Genomic DNA, 17,241 nt, shown 5'->3' on the forward strand with positions numbered 1-17,241 from the left:
AACAGTAAATGTTCAAATCTGAATAATTATTTAGTGGTTGAGGACACAGCCAGCCATTGACTCATTAATTTGCGTTTAATAAAAAGCAGGTATTTTTAATTTGGTAATAATAGTTGCCATATGTTTCATTAAACAAATGCAGTCCTTGTTAAACATAAGAGACAGCGAGCCTTACTTACAAGTATAATAATCAGCCCATTTTCCAAGTCATTCATTTTCTTTTCGACTTTATTATTCAAGGGTTGCCACAGCGGAATGAACCGCCAACTTATCCAGCATAAGTTTTATGCAGCGGATGCCCTTCCAGCTGCAACCCAGCACTCGAAAACACCCATACAGTCTTGCATTCATTCACATAGTCTACAGACAATTAAGTTTATTCAAGTCACCTATCCCGCATATCTTTAGACTGTGGGGGAAACTGGAGCATCCAGAGGAAACCCATGCCAAGACGGGGAAAACATGCAAACTCCACACAGAAATGCCAACCGGCACAGCCGAGACTTGAACCGGTGGCCTTCTTGCTGTGAGACACCAGTGCTACCCATTGGGCCACCATGTTGCTCATTTTGCAAGTACGCCTTCCCCAAAATGTATTCAAGAGGAAGGTTTGCTGTTCGCCATGCACAGCTGTTGTTTTGACCTCAGAGGACTTGCAATATGTTACACGAGTCCCAGGTGAATTGTTTGGCCTTGTTGCTGATATACTGTAGTGTACAGTACTGATGCTTTATATTTCCGTCAGATCTGGGACGCTCCATGGAGCTGCAGTTTGTGTTCGTAGACAACAATGCTCATCTGAAGGGTCTTCCATCGTATCTTTATAACAAAGTCATCGGCTGCAGTGGGTGAGTGCTACAAACTTAAAGTACACATGAAATCCAAACTAACCAAATGATTTTGTCCACTCACGTTGCCAGTTTTGTGGTGAACAATTCCTGTCATAGAGAAAAAAGAAATGGTTTGCCCTTGTAATGTTTAATTGAAATCTGAAAATGCACTTCCTGTTTTTATTTTAGTTAAATTATCAGATTACCTATGTTTTAGGAATTGGCCATGGTTAATATATTTAAAGGGCACCTATGGTGAAAAATCTACTTTTCAAGCTGTTTGGACAGACATGTGTGTATATATAGTGTATAGACCGTCATATTGGGGTGAAATAAACACACCCAGTCCTTTTTTTCAATTTAACAACATTAAAACGGTGGACCATTTGGAGCGGTTTTCAGACCAACCGCAACTTGACGTAGGAGTGCGGACCACCCGCCCACCAAATTGATTGACAGCTTCGCGTAGCATGTCCCGGTAGTCACATGTATAATCATGTCAACAAGACCAGACGTGCGCAAAGCAACCGGGAAAAATAGGTCTGTTCAGTTCGCTAGGATTATCAATCATCATCAGATGTAATCAAGAGTGAGTTTCACATGTTTAAAATGTTTTAAATCAGTGCACATGTGTAATTCATTACAGCGATTTACTTTAGCTTTACCTCATCACCACAGCCGCATGTAAGATCAATTATGAAAGAAGACGCTTCAATCCCGGTTTTTGGACGTTAAATCAGGTTTATTTCATACATTATTTATATATATATGGTATATATATATATATATATATATATATATATATATATATGGTATATATATATATAATTTTTTTTTCCATAAATTTATTTTCAACTTTACAGTCAGAAATAAATAGATGATCATACGATAATAAACTGACTTGCAAAAAAACTAAAGCTCACAAAGAACGCAGAAAAACCCCAGTCTTTGGACAAACTAGTGGAAAATGTGTGAGTCTTTGGTCAGACTTTCCATCCATCTGAAAGTAAACAACACTGATTTTCTTCACACATGTAACTCTGCAAGAAGAGTTTGCTCCTCAGACAAACAACAGAACTCTTGAATATCCTTTAAAGATTTGCTTTGGTGATCTTCCAACCTTTCCTTCAACTATAAACTTGGCTTGTCCTCTTTTAACACATTCTGCTGCTTTTGCTGTCTGTTTTCCCCAAAGGAGATTCACAGATCTTCCAGTCAAGCACTGACTGACACAAGAATTAGTAACAGAGCCTGAATGGGACACTGCAAAAATGCTTTTAGTGATTTAACAATTCGTCCTTTTGTCTTGTTTCTAGTCCAAGTATCAAAATCTTTTTACATCAAGAATCACTTTCTAGACAAGCAAAAATACTAGCCCCTTTCACACAGTGATACCAGTTATTATTCAGAAAATTACTGGAATGACTTTACCGGAAAATGTACACAAGTGCTGTTCACACAGGCAAGGACATTCTGGAATTTTTCCGGAAAAGACCGTTTACACATCCATTCCAAAAATACCAGAAATGAGCTCAAAACGACTGCACTTGTATTTGCAAACATAGAAGTGGTCTGGCTTTTGTTGATGGTTTCACTTTTATTTAAAGCTTTAGCATTCATGCAGCTGCTTTGTCCCAGAAGCATCCAAAGGCAGAAGCGCGAACCGCAGCTAAATGTTTACACATTTTACATTCTAAATTCTGTGGATGGATAAGTATTTTGAACAACTTCAATGAAAAGAAATAAAGGAACACTTTCACCTCAAAGTGTTCATGTTCATGTCAAGACGTAAAAAAAATTTGTGTGTGTGCTGCCGCTCACCGGCTGCTTCCGTGCACACGCATCAAGCAACTGAAGCAGAGCTTGAAGGTAAACAAACAGCAGTTTATCATAAACATTTTACCGGTAATTTTTTACACAGTTGGCATTAAGAAAGAACATAGAAACGTTATCCGACTAATATCTAGCAGCTAAATGTGTCTGGAGAAATATTCAAAGGCTTTTATCTTTATAAACGGAGCGGATGTGAATGCATCTGATTGACTGGAGTAGACTGCTCACGTCAGAGTGTTCTAAACGGGAACGCTTTTTCTTTTTAGGTTTACACAGAGTAGCATTCCAGCAAATTACTGTTAATGTTACAACTTCTCTTTGCAGAAAGTTGCTGGAACTAATTTGCTGATATTTTTAGAAAGGGCCTTTTCACACATGATTCCTTTCCTGGCTTGTATAGGTGAAAGGGGCTATTGTGTTGTTTTAAGAAATAATATGCCAAAGTTTTTCCTTAAAACAAGCAAATAATTCAATTGAAGTTTATGCCTATAGCACTTTTTTCAATAATTATTGTTTCATAGCTTTACAAAAGGTTCACATTATTATATTAAACTCAACTTAGGTTTTTTAAGTTACAATTAAATATAAGTTCTTATATACAAACATAGTTAACCTGCAGTTCTATTGACCTTATTCTGCGATGCGGAAATGCATTCGTTTTTGCGATTGTCTCATTGATTTACATGTTAAGTCAATGCAAACGCACGAAAAGACATCCTGCGGCGCGAATGGCGCGGCGCGAATGACGCAAATTGCGCGAATGGCGTGGGGCGAATTGAGCAATTTGCCCGTTTGACGTGCTTAACGAGCGTTTCGCGCGAATCTCTCGATTTCGAAAATCTGAACTTCAGCGTACATTTGCGCTGTGTTAACCAATCAGAAGCTTGCTCTTGTGGGGGAGTGATTGTGATGTAGATTCTGTGATGTAGACAGTTCATCAAACTCGGCTTGGCTCAGTCAGAAGCACCGCTGAAAGCCTCCGTCATCCAGGTTAAGTTTCTGGAGGAGTTTATGAGCTCACAGAGCTGGATGCACCTCTGAAAAAATGTAGTGGACTCAGACACGACCCTAAACGTATCAACGCTGTTTTTCAGTCTTCATAAAGCACATAAACACTGTTATTTTTTTCATAAAATCCATATTAGCCATTTAGCTATGAAGCTAGAGTCACCGGGCAGACAGAAGCCCTGCCCATCACACGAATCCGCGTCTGTTCTGATGTGAATTTGACACGCGAATGAAGCGAGTAAACTCAAATGTTCACGCGGCTATTTACGCGCGAATATCGCGATTTATCCGCGCGTTATGCATCTGGTGTGAACACAGCATTAGAACTTCCGATTCAGTCACCTAAGAGAGAAATGAGTAGGAATAAGAAACTACTTGCTTTACAAACCAGTGTGTTCATGACTATACAGACAAAGCAGAATAAAATAATAAAGAAAACATCAGTTTGCAACATCAAGCAACATAACATCCAAAAATAAATGGAAGTGAATGAGAGCGGAAGTCTCGAGCCAAAGAGATTCAAATGGCTGCTCCTGCTCGTACGTGGGGAATAAGGTGAATAGTATATAGGTGATGCCTATGTGTACATGTTTAATGAAGTGTATTCAGTGTATGTATTGTCCTCGATGTCTTCGATGGTTTGCATCGTCTCTTCACAGGTCTTGGATCCCATCAGTGTCACTGCACAATCTCTAGAGGCCTCGGAATAACTATCCCTAGGTGGAAATAGTGAACACAGAAAATAATAAGCGTAGCTACTGTTCATATTCTATTTGAGCAAGAGATCTTAAATATCAATGTGAAAATGAAGTGCTATCAATTAAAATAATAATTAAATTACCAAACATATAAAGCATACAGTATTTCTAACAAAATTCCTACTGCATCAAGACAGGAGGAGTGTCCTACAGGTGGTTTGTCAAGCCCACTCACCTGCATGGAGCACGCTTATCATACTGTTGTGTGATGCTTTGTGTGTATGCTTTACTAAAATTATAAGTCTTTAATCTAGTTTAGAACTGAAAGAATGTGTCTGAGTTTTGAACTGAGAGTGTGTGTCTGAGCCTCAGACATTATTAGGAAAGCTATTCCAGAGTTTAGGAACCATATATAAGAAGGCTTGACCTCCTTTAGTAAATTTTGCTATTCTGGGCACTACCAGAAGCCCTGAGTTTTGAGGTCTTAAAGAGCGGGTTGGATTGTAGCAAGTTGGAAGCTTGGTTAAATAAACAGAAGCTAGATTATTGAAAGTTTATAATAATGTAAATAATCTGCTTATAAATAATCTGCCAATGTGGTAAGCAAAACAGTCAAAATATTTTTTTTTTCCTTTTGACATAAGATTATTTTGCTTACCGCATTGGCAAATTATTTAGCTTGTTTTTGAGAAAAACTCGCCTAATTTTGACATTATTTTCTAAAACAAGTCAGTATTTTTTGCTTGTCTAGAAAATGTCTGATTAGATTTTTTTTATTCAATTCAATTCAGCTTTATTTGTACAGCGCTTTTACAATGTGGATTGTGTCAAAGCAGCTTCACATAAATGGTCATAGTAACTGGAACAGTGTAGTTCAGTTTTTAGTGTTTAAGTTCAGTTCAGTTCAGTTTAGCTCAGTTCAGTGTGATTTAAAATCATTACTGAGAGTCCAAACACTGAAGAGCAAATTCATCGATGCGTAGCTCTACCAATCCTGTACCATGCGAGCCAGTGGCGACAGCGGAGAGGGAAAAAAAACTTCACCTGATAGGAGAGTGAAGAAAAAAAACCTTGAGAGAACCAGACTCAGTTCGACACGACCATTTTAATTTCCTCGCTGGCCAAAAGTCTTGTGCAGAGCTTCAGTCACCGCAGTGGAGGCTGTTTATGTATTTGAAAAATAAACAAGACAAAAAGAAGTTTTTTTTTTTTTTGCAGTGCAAATTAGACACTTCGGAAATTTTAAGTCAAACACATAAAGTTTGACAGTTGCTAATGACACTACATTTCCAAGTTTTGAATGATTAGATTTTAAAGAAATGTTTTTAAGGACGTGTTCATGCTTTATAAAAACAAAGTTCTATCAAATGCATCATTACAGCAGTCTGCAACATTACACAGTCCTTCAGAAATCATTATGTCATGCTCAATTATTATCAGTATTGCAGGTTCTCAAGGGTTTCGTTGGTTATTATCACTGTTAAATGTTTTTTGCCGCTTAATATTAAAAAAAAATGTTTTTAAACCCTGTCTGCTAAACATATTTATAATACAAAATAAAAATGTATGAAATCTGCATGGTTTAACGTTATTGTATTTTGTACAATAATACATTATCACAGTATACTATTTAAAGGGATAGTTCACCTAAAAAGGTCAATTTACTCACTATTTTCTCTCTCTCAAGCGCTTCCAAACTTGCCCGACTTTCTTTCTTCTGTTAAACACAAAAAGATAATTTGAATGAAGTTGAAAACCTGTAACCATTGACTTCCATAGTAGAAAAAAAAAATAAAAATATTATAGCGCTCAATGGTTACTGGTTTTCATCTTACTTCAAAACACCTTCTTATGGCAACAGAATAAAGTGAGTCTGACCTATAATGGCCCTTTTTACAAGATATAAAATAAGTCTGATGTCCCTAAAGTGTTAATGTGAAGTTTCAGCATAAAATACCCCACAAATAATGTTGTATAACTCTTTGAAACTGCGTCTTTTAGGCTTTGGTCCTAATTGTGCCATTTTGGTGATTGTCGCTTTAAATTCAAATGAGATTATGCTCGTTTCAAAAGAGGGCGGAGCTACAAATGCCTACATGTCAGCATAGTGGCAGATTCAAAACAAGACTAACCTATGCTAATGAGGGAGAGATTGTCACTAATGGTGACCTCTGATGGCACATTGAAATGAAGAATGTCAATTAAAGTGTTTCTGCAGACTGTTTTTATTAAGTGTGATTATAATAAATCTAATTAATAAACATTTACCATTAGAAGCTGGTTGCCACACAACTGTATTTAAAGCCCTTATAAAAGTGTTTTTTTGTGTTTTGTGACTTCATTGAGAATTAAAATGTATATCTATTTCTATCTTTTAACTGCTAGTGTTGATGTTTTCTCTTGATGTGTTTGTTTCAGAAGGACCCCTGTCACTAGCCGCATTTCCACTATCGGGCCAGTGCGAGCCAGGGCTTTAATCGGGCCGGGGCGGGCCAATAGCCCGGGAGGTTGAGAAATGAGGCTGAAATCATGTCGCGTTTCCACTGTCGGGCTAAAGCTCACAGCGCGTCACGCAAACACCGCCCACAGAACGTCCCCGAATCAAACGTCACACAACCCGCCCATTTCAGCGGGAATGAGGCAGATAAAGCACACCATAAATCATCACGTAACGAAACCATTAAAATGAAGACAACCGAAACAAACAAACGACACGTTACTGTACAGCGGTACATGAAATGTCTACACGCACAGACCTGTGTATTTCCATTAATTACATTTGTTTACTCGCCGACCGACTGCATTGTGCATCGAGTGCTCTCGCCACTAACGCAGGGACCCAACACAGAGAGCGCACACATCCATAATATAAAGCCACAGAAATTCTCCTTTATAACTCGATATGGCATGTATTTTTTAACATCCTCGTTTTGATAGAAGTCGTGTTAAGTTTTCAGCACAAGAGTGAGTAGCCTAATAAAATATAGCCATATTTGTTGCGCTCGGCAGCTATTCACTAAAACTCCTCATTTAAAGTTCATTTATAAATTTAACCACGTCAAATAAAAACATAAACAGTTGTTTGAGGATATAGAACACATTTTGTGTTTGGACTTTACCCCATATGCGTTTAAAGCAGCGAGCGCTGCGCAGGACTGAGTGACAGAAAAAAAGGTAGCCTATAGGAGATTCTGCTTTCACTCACCCAAATAATGCTCTGTTTGCGCGATTTGATTAATATCATCATATCCAAATACTTTATAAATATTTACTTATATAAATATTTACTTTATATAAATATTTCAAACCTTCTCCGGTGTTTATTGTTTTTAAAAAATATCGAAAATCTTTTTTTTTTCAGACAGGTCTTTGCAAAATGAAAGTTAGGCTATATGTGGCTTTAAAACGGTTTGATTTATGTATTGTATATAGGCTACCTACATTGTTATAGTTAGCTTTTGTTTATTTTATATTGGTTTATTTATTTAATGTGATTATATATCCGATATTTGTAATTCTTTAAATTATATTTCAATATAGGCTACCTTAGGCTATTTTATCAAGATATGACAATATATTGTTTAAAGTCTACGAAAGTGGGCACGTATTTTGTTAAGTTTATGTCTTTCTGTTGTATTTATATGTGTATTATCTCCAAAATAAATAAAGAAAAAAGCCGCTCGCGGCATAACAGAGCTGTGAAGTAGCGCTTTTTCCCGGTCTCACACACACAGACAGGCATCTAAACGTGCACAAGCAAACAAACATTTTAAACTTGACAAAAACTCTCGAAAACCTTTACTGTCTGATGTGTTTTTAATATGGTGTAAAGATTATTATGCGTTATTGAAACATAAAGGAGGACGCAGCAAAGAACGTCACTATAAATTAAACTACTTTATTATTTTATGCAGCAGCCTTACATTTAAAAGGGAAACATAAGGGTGATCATACGCAAAAAGACCCCAGACTATAAGGCTAGATGTTTTCTTTCCCTTATTTCTTTATTTGTTTGGCGCATGTACTCATGTGCGATCAGAAAACTGCCCGCCTCTCCTTTCACTCCGCCCCGAAGCCCCAGCTGGCCCTCCTTGGCCCAAGGTATTCGGCTGGCCGAAAAAGGCCGGCCGCTGGCCCCAAGAAAGCCCCGCTTTGGCCCGATTAGGCCCCGGAAGTGACAGTGGAAACCCCACTGGCCTTGGCTCGCTCGCTTTAGGCGCGATAGTGGAAACGCGGCTACTGTGTTTAAATGAGGTTGTTTATCTGTATGTATCTGCACAGATGTGGTCTGGCTCTGCAGATCTCGGACATGAAGCAGCTCTGCTTGACTTTGGGAGATGTAACTGTTCCTCTGCCCTCTGAAGTGAAGGCCATCGGCTCCGAGTCTGAACGAGTACTGCCTCTTGAAGAGCTGGCCTGCAGGGTCTTGCACGCGGCCTACGACTGGACCTGTAAAGGCGAGAATTGCAAAAACAAGCCTATGACAACACTTCAGTTCCTTTACATGCACAAGCCAAAGTTTTTATACACATCTTTAAACTGTTGTCTCGGTTATAGTTTGGTCAAAGTCCCTTTAAGGCAAGTCATTTCACTAGGTGGGCATCTCGGGCAGTTTGCTCTGTCTGAATGTGGAAACATCAAATTCTCCAAAACTGTTTGCCAAGCTTACTATTACATAATATACTTTAAATCATTAATAAAATTAAACAACGTCCCAAAAGCTTCGTTTCTAAACGTTAAAATCAAACAAAATGAGCATTTTTTTCAGGTTTCCCAATTTAATGTGCACTCAAACGGAACGAGATCATGACACCAACCTCATTTATGATTGTTCTACACATTATCATCCTCTGAATAATGCTTCATCAGATCACGCAGGTCTTCTGAGATAATCCACAAGTTAGGCTGAATGGCGAATCTCCTCCAAAAAAACAGTGTATCTTTATTTATACGAGTAAGTGGGACCTTTGAGTAGTTGCTGTCATGTGATGTGCGTTTGACTGGAAGAACATCCACCTGTCTTCACATATAATCTTGTCTAATATATATATATATATATATATATATATATATATATATATATATATATCCGCACCGATCATCACTTTAACAATTCTAATTCTTTGTTTTAAGTATGATGATAAGTCAGTGTGGATCGTTCGTTATTAACAGATTCAGTGTGCTAATATGCGCATCTTTGATAGTAAAATAATACGCTAATCGTGAACTGTTTTAAATAAAAATTTATTTATAAAAATAAGCATTTGTTACAGCAAAAAAAAAAGGGAATGTTGGGATGATTCTAAGGGCCCCCGCACTTTGGGGGCCCCCAGAGATGTTATTAGGGGCCCACATCAACAGAAATCGCGGACCATACTATACCAGTTTTTTGGGACCCTTTCATACAGGTGAATGGCATAATAGCAGGATACAAAAAGGGCAGAACTTGTTGAACAGAAGGACAGAAGAATGTTGAAAAAAATCAGCCACTGACCTACATAGTATCTTGTTTTGTCTGCTATGGGTTATAGTCATTTTCCAAAGCAACTTATAATTGAGTAGGCATTCAGCAATTCAACAAAAAGAGGCAATACACACAAGAAGAGCTAATTATACAAAGGAACTATTAATGCTCTGCGTAGATAATTAAGTGCATGAGTAAGGAGGGGGAGTGTTTTGTTTTTTTATTGAGAGAAGAAGGTTTCTTTAGATGGTTTGTCAAGCACACTTTGTAAATGCACAATGGGGGTGGGGGGTGGGGGGGGGTTTGAGATATGGAGTGATTGTAAGAAAGTGTCTGGTGCAAAGCTGGTGCAAGTCGATGTTGATGGCTGCTTTTTTTCAACATTCTTCATAATATCTTTAAATTCAAATGAGATTGCTCTTTTCAAAAGAGGGCGGGGCTACAAATGCCGATGTGCCAGTATAGTGGCATATTCAAAAACAAAACTAACCTATGCTAATGAGGGAGAGATCACTAATGGCTTCCCCCCCTCTGAGGACACATACAAAGGGAGATTGCCAATCAAAGTGTTTCTGCAGACTATCAAGTGTGATTATAACAAATTAAAATAATACATTTTTACCATTAGAAGCTGGTTATATTCACTGACTGTTGCCACATAAAAAAAACTTATAAAAGTAATTTTTGCATAATCTGTCCCTTTTAAAATGCTTTCCTTCTCTGTCTGGTGTGCAGATGTGAAGCTCCGAACTCCATTCCTGATGCCCAAGAGTCTGCTAGATGTGGTTCAGTGGCCTCTGGGTCACTGTCACCGCTGCAGTCAGCCCATGTTCACTATCATCTACCCCAAACTCTTCCCTCTCAGAGAAACCGCCCTCGCTGGAGTGCACAGGAGGTACTCTTAAGAACACACCACACTGTAGTAGTACTGTTATATTCCCTATTATATTCAGTTGAAGTCAGAATTATTTAGCCTCCAGTGATTTTTTTTTTCTTTCTTCTTTTTCAAATATTTCCTAAATAGTGTTTAACAGAGCAAGCAATTGTTCACAGTATTTCCTATATTTTTTTTTTCTTCTGGACAAAGTCTTGTTTGTTTTATTTTGACTAGAATAAAAGCATTTTTAATTTTTTATGCCATTTTAAGGTCAGTATTATTAATCATCTTAAGCAATATTTCTTTTCAATTGTTTACAGAACAAACCATCATCATACAATGCTTTGCCCAATTACCCTAATTAACCTAGTGAAGCCTTTAAATGTCACTAAGCTGAATACTAGCATCTTAGAAAATATCTAGTAAAATATTATGCTGTATGTTAAGTTTGTATGCACTACATTTAGTTTTAATTCATTTTTTAATTTTTGTTTGATTTATTTTTTATTTTTTTTTAATTTGAGGTCAATTTATAGCTTATCTTAAACCATACAATTTTTTTCTGACCTTCTGATTACACACCACTTTAATGTGAAAAAAGAAAAGAACATTTGAAACATTGAAAGAACATTTCAAGCAAAGCATATTTTCTGTAATGCTGTACTTTTTAAAGTATGTATGATTTTCTTGCTCTAAAAATTAATACTTTTATCAAGTAAATTATATTTGTAATTAAAGTCTCAAATAAAAGTAAAATTTTATTTGAGATTTTTTTTCAAATTTTTATAAAGATTTCCACAAGCATAATTTGGAGCACTACTGTTTTTACAGCAGTTACGATAACAATAATAATAGATATGTTTATTTAATATTAAATCAGCGTATTCAAATGACTTCTGAAGGATCAGGTGAGTAATGATGCTAAAAAAACGCAGCTTTGATTTTAAATAATTATATAAATACAGTATAACAAAATGGAAACATTTCTTTTTAATTGTAATAATATTTGATTTAATGTCTATTTTTTATGTTACATTTGATCAACACAGCCTAAAAGCGTTGATTGAATGCATTGATCACATGCTTAAAATGCAGATTTGCCAAGCATAAAAAATGATCAGAAACATAAAAAAAGTCTTTGGTTTTTAATGTTCCTTTAAATGCATTTATTGTGGGATACTATTTATACTTTGGTTGCAAAAATATTCTCTCTGTTTATTAGAAATTGAGGAAAAAATAAACAGGGGGGCTAATAATTCAGAGGGGCTAATAATTTTGACTTCAACTGTGTGTCAACACATACAATAATACATATATTATTATATTTATTATATAAAATGCTTATTTATTTACCAGATATATGCATATTTATGTACCAAATGCACACTCAGTTATTTTGCATTCAGAAACACTCTCTGCTCATTCTCTTTGTTTTCCCTGTTGACCTGTGTCACTTCCTCTATCTCCTCATCTTACCGCTTGTGCGATTGGCTGAAATGAGCTGTGCTTTACTCCTCTGGCCGTCATGTTCCATCTATAATGCAACGCTGTGGTTTTGCTCTCAACGTTCAGCAGCGTAACCCAATCATCCTGCTGCACTGCTGCTCTCAGCTACTTCACGTGCATTAAGAGATCTAATCCACTTCACAATTACCTCTCACCCACTGCTGTTTTAAAGAGAGAGAGAGGGAGAGAGAGAGAAGCTATTTGTTTAACGGATGCTTTTCCATTTGCTTCTTTATGCTCTGTGTTTTCAGTCTCAGGTCATCTGGTTAGCCGTGTTTGTGTGTTTTCTGGAAGCACGACTGGGAAGTCTTATTGTTTCAATATTACTTCATTGAGCATTCATGAAAAAGCATATTGTAAGAGTTAAAATGACCTGTGTTTATATGTGCTCGCATTAATTAGCATATTCTGATGAGCACATGACTAAAGCACATAAAAGGGGCTTCAAACCATCGACTTTTTGTCAGATAGCTTTGTTTAATGTCTGCATGAACTGGAAGCTGCGACCGTTTATTTTTTTATATTGTGACAGTTCCTAGAGAAACAGAATATTAAAGAATGAAACAGTGGGCGTAGCTTGTTTTTTCCACTGTGAGCTGATTGGATGTAGTTTCATTCAGAAAGATTGGGAAAAGAGTTTCGTGAGAGTTATTAAAACCTAACAGACACCTCCTCCTCACCATTTGTTTGTTTTCATAGCGCTGACAGTTGGAGGGGCTTGGTTAAGTATGTTAGCCACACCCAATACCTCAGACAGATGTAATCTGAGAACTGGGCTCTATTTTATTGATCTAGACCCAAAATCTGAAGCTCGTGGCACAAAAAAGAATTAAGGGTGTTTTAGAATCCACTTTTGCTCTTTTAAGGCGGTAAAATACGCTCTGCGCCCTGGCGCATGGTCTAACAGGGTTGTGCTTATTCTCTTAATGAGTTATGGGTGTGTTTTGAGCATAACCTTCATTAAACCAATCAGAGTCTCATCTCCCATTACCTTTAAGAGTCAGTTGCATTGCACCATGACACGTTTGCTATTTATAGGGCGGATTTTGTAAGTGGGAAAACTAAACGCTTCACTAGCGAGTTAAACAGTTTAACAGACTATCTGCAGGGAGATGATAAAGAATGAGCCTCCTCCATTCGGCCTCTTTACTTTCTCTTTACTTTTACTCTTTACTCCTTTACCTTAGTGGAGTAAGGAAACGGTGTTGCACACACTCCACTGAAGACATTCATTAGCCTACATTTTTAATTTAGTTTGTTAAGCACAAAGACTTGTTTCAAAACTATTTCTAAATTCCGTTCTGATTTCCAGCAAACGAGTAAATGAACAATAATAACCAAGTGTGGTCAAAAACGGGGTTATATCCAAAAACACGTCCTATTCTTATGCCCCATATGGTGATATAGACATCTCCAAACCCCGACAGGTGGACAAATCTAAACTTGTTTTAATTAAAACAAATATAAATGTGCATATAATAAATAATACTGATGATGATAATAACATTATACAAATGCAAATTATCATGAATAAACTGAAAAAGCCCCCCGAGGTAAAGAAGGCATAGAGGAAGCGGTTTTTATATTCATGTAGTAAATAATAATTTTTTAACATTTTAATCCTTCATTTGTTTTCATATGTAAAGATATTTGTGTATTGCTGTATATCCTGTGTGTATTAAGCAATGTGTAAGCTTTGAACCTGCATAGTTGCATAACTAATGCGCTCTACTTTAGGGCAGCTTTTAGTTGGCCGATGGCACGGTCTATTTCAAATAGCAACGGACCAACAATGCACACTAATGCACCTCCTTTTTCAGACCAGCACACCCAAAGTGGCGTAAATGGATTTTCTATTTAAACAACATGGCACAAAACGGGAAAATTACAGTTGTGCTGGTCTGAAAATTGCAACAAATCGCGTCATGAGTATGATAGAGCCTGCTAACTAAAAAATGAACAGCAAGTGCATTTTCAGATTTCAATTTTAGATTAAAATGGCAAACCTTTTTTTTTTCTTAATGCCATGCACAGATTAAATGTTCACCACAAATCTAGCAACGTGAGCTAACAAAACCATCGTGTTAGTTTTGATTTCATGTGTACTTTGAAAGTGCAATATTGCCTTTAGTAAGCAATGTCTCTTTACATCCTGATTACAATCATTAAATTAAGTATTACCAATGTATTTGTATTAGGGCTGTCAAAAATATGACAGTGGTCAATCAGCTGTGTTTCAGAATGCACTCCAATGATAGAAGGAAATTGACTTTTTTTTATTTCATTTTTTTTGGTACAAATAGCTACTGAAGTCAACTAAGCTTAAAGGACTCATTTTTTAAAACAAGTCTTTTCTGCACAACAAGCTTGGATTTATGTGATCCAAAGTACAGCAAAAAACATGTTTTCTATTTAGATTTATTTTGAAATGTCATCTATTTCTGTGATTTCAAAGCTGAATTTTTAGCATGATTACTCCAGTCATTCTATTAGTCTGATTCTGAAAAATGTAATCCCATTAAAAGTGCTCAAAACATACAAATGTCTACAATGCAATATTTCTTCAAATAGTTAAATGTTTTAAAAACAATTGTTTAATAATAATAATAGTTTTCAGACTTCTTTAAATCAGGGCCTTTAACAAAGAACATTTAGTCACACTTTACAATAAGGCTTCATTAGTTAATGTTAATGTATTTACTAATGTGAAATAAAAATACTTGTACATCACTTATTAATCATAGTTCAACATTTACTAATGCATCATTAGAATTCATGCTTGTTAACATTATTTAATGCACCATGAGTTAACATGAACTAACAATAAACAAGTGCTCTTTCATGAACTAATGTTAGCAAAGATGAATAAATACTGCAATAAATGTGTCTGTGTTAATTTTATTAAATACATTAACTAATACACTAATACACCCTTATTGTAAAGTGGTACCGAAAATTTGCATAAAAATGGCCGGGTAAAAACTTGGGTCAAGTGATGTAGGCATATAATCAATCATAAGTAGCTTTTCTCTCTCGCTTGTCTCACCCAGAAGCACAGTGAGTTTTGTAGCGTACTGCTGCTCCAGCCGGTGTATGAGCACGTTTGACCTGCAGGCCTGACGATGGGCCTTCATCAACACTCATCGGCTTTTATCTTCACTGAGGACTTGAAGAAGCTCTCACCCGAAAGACAGACAGACAGACAGACAGACAGACAGAGAAAACTGACACCTGTCTGAGCTTCAGAAACACACCCCACTGTCCAGCATCCTGAGGAACAAAAACCAGCATTCGGGTAAACCCAATGACATTTCACAAATGAATGTAGAATGAGAGTCAAGGCATTGTTTGTTTTGGGATGATTACGGTTTACTGTAATCAAAAGGTTGCATACTGCATAATTTATTCTGTGTTTCAGAGTTGTGCTGTTCAATAGTTAATCATGACTTACTGTGTACAAATGAAGAGTTTGTGTTTACATGTGTAAATGTGTGTATGTTTATTATGCATATAGACATGGACACATTCATGTACACTGTAATAACAAAAAGTTGACTCAACCTAAAGTTTTAAGGCTACAAACTTCAGGACGTTTTTGAGTTGACTCAACTTTCAACCCAATTACGTTACTTGACTCAATTTAAGTTGAGTAAACTCAAACATGTCCTGAAGTTGAAGTCCTGAAGTTGAACACGATTAATCGTTAAACGGCAGAGAAACAAAAATGCTCATTCAGATAGGATTGTTTTGGGATTATTATGTAACCAAAAAGTTGCGTATTCTATCATTTATTCTATGTTTCAGAGCTGTGCAGTTCAATAGTTCATCGCGACTAACTGCATACAAATTAATAGTTAGTATTTACATGATATATGTGCATTTACTGTGTATATTTATTATGTATATAGAAATGCACACACATACATGTATATGTTTGAATATATTTACATATATGAATATAATATTCTAAGCGTATACATGGATGTGCAGTACGCACAAAATTATATTGTAAACGCAAACTTCATTTAGTATGCGATTAGTGGCGATTAATCATTCAACAGCAGAGAAACAGAACGCTCATATATTATTTTGGAATTATTACGGTAAAAAGTTGCATACTGTATTATTTATTCTGTTTCAGAGTAGTGCCGTTCAATAGATAATCATGACTAACTGCATACAAATTAAAAGTTAGTATTTACATAATATATGTGCATTGACTGTGTATATTGATTATGTATAGAAATGCACATGTATACTTGTATATACTTTACATATATTTACATATAATATAATATATATGAATATTTCATGCATTAATGTTTAATAAAAATGATATGCATATACTTTATTACGTAAACGCAAACTTCATTTTGTGTGTGATTAGTCACGAGTAATCGTTAAACAGCAGAGGATAAAAATGCTCAGTATTAGGGTTATTTTGGGAATTATTATGATTTATCCTGTGTTGAGCGTAGTGCTGTTCAATAGTTAATTGTGAATTACTGCATACAACTTAAAAGTTTGTATATACATTTGTAAATATGTGTGTATATTTATGCATATAGACATGGACACACATTCATGTACTTTGCATATATTTATAAATAATTTTGTCAGATAAATATTTAATGTATTAATATTTTGTAAAAAAAAAATCCATATGTATGGATGTGCAGTACACACAAAATTATTACATAAATGCAAACTTCATTTTGTGTGCAATTAGACACAATTAATCGTTAAATGTCAGAGAAACAAAACTCTTATTCAGATAGGATTGTTTTGGGATTATAATGGTTTACTGTAACCAGAAAGTTGCGAACTCTATCATTTATTCTCTGTTTCAGAGTAGTGCTGTTCAATAGATAATCATGGCTTTGCCATTGCGTTCACGTGCTCAACAGAAATGACTGTGATTGGCCGTGAAGGTCATCAATTCACCAAACTCACCTAAGTGTAGATACAGAAATACTGCGTTTTAAAGCTGCAAAGATCAGCTGGTCTGTCTATAAGCTGACAGAT

At 36.0% G+C, this 17,241-nt stretch overlaps 1 protein-coding gene and 1 long non-coding RNA gene across 10 annotated transcripts in view; one reads left to right on the forward strand and one right to left on the reverse strand.

The window, feature by feature from the left end:
• Positions 1 to 17,241, forward strand: part of lrrc28 (leucine rich repeat containing 28) — a 34,411-nt gene that overhangs the window by 15,592 nt on the left and 1,578 nt on the right. For 2 of the 9 annotated variants that reach the window (XR_015495439.1, XR_015495440.1), the window contains exons 7-10: positions 746 to 848; positions 8,651 to 8,826; positions 10,569 to 10,728; positions 15,267 to 15,511. Coding sequence is in view for 5 of the 9 variants with exons in the window: in XM_087260749.1 (XP_087116875.1) it covers positions 746 to 848; positions 8,651 to 8,826; positions 10,569 to 10,728; positions 12,283 to 12,583 (740 nt within the window). In the remaining 4 variants the exon portion in view is untranslated. Of the gene's footprint in view, positions 1 to 745; positions 849 to 8,650; positions 8,827 to 10,568; positions 10,729 to 12,211; positions 12,785 to 15,266 lie in introns of those variants that run through there. The other 7 variants (XR_015495438.1, XR_015495441.1, XM_087260751.1 and 4 more) reach the window with 7 other exon arrangements.
• Positions 3,287 to 9,643, reverse strand: LOC147843061 (uncharacterized). The gene is made up of 3 exons (XR_015495489.1): positions 8,610 to 9,643; positions 3,988 to 6,801; positions 3,287 to 3,333 (listed from the first exon to the last, which is right to left on the reverse strand). It is a non-coding gene; the product is annotated as an uncharacterized LOC147843061 (long non-coding RNA).

The sequence above is a fragment of the Danio rerio genome, chromosome 7 (assembly GCF_052040795.2).
Source record: "Danio rerio strain M-AB ecotype USA chromosome 7, GRCz13ab, whole genome shotgun sequence".
NCBI classification, from domain to species: Eukaryota; Metazoa; Chordata; class Actinopteri; order Cypriniformes; family Danionidae; genus Danio; species Danio rerio.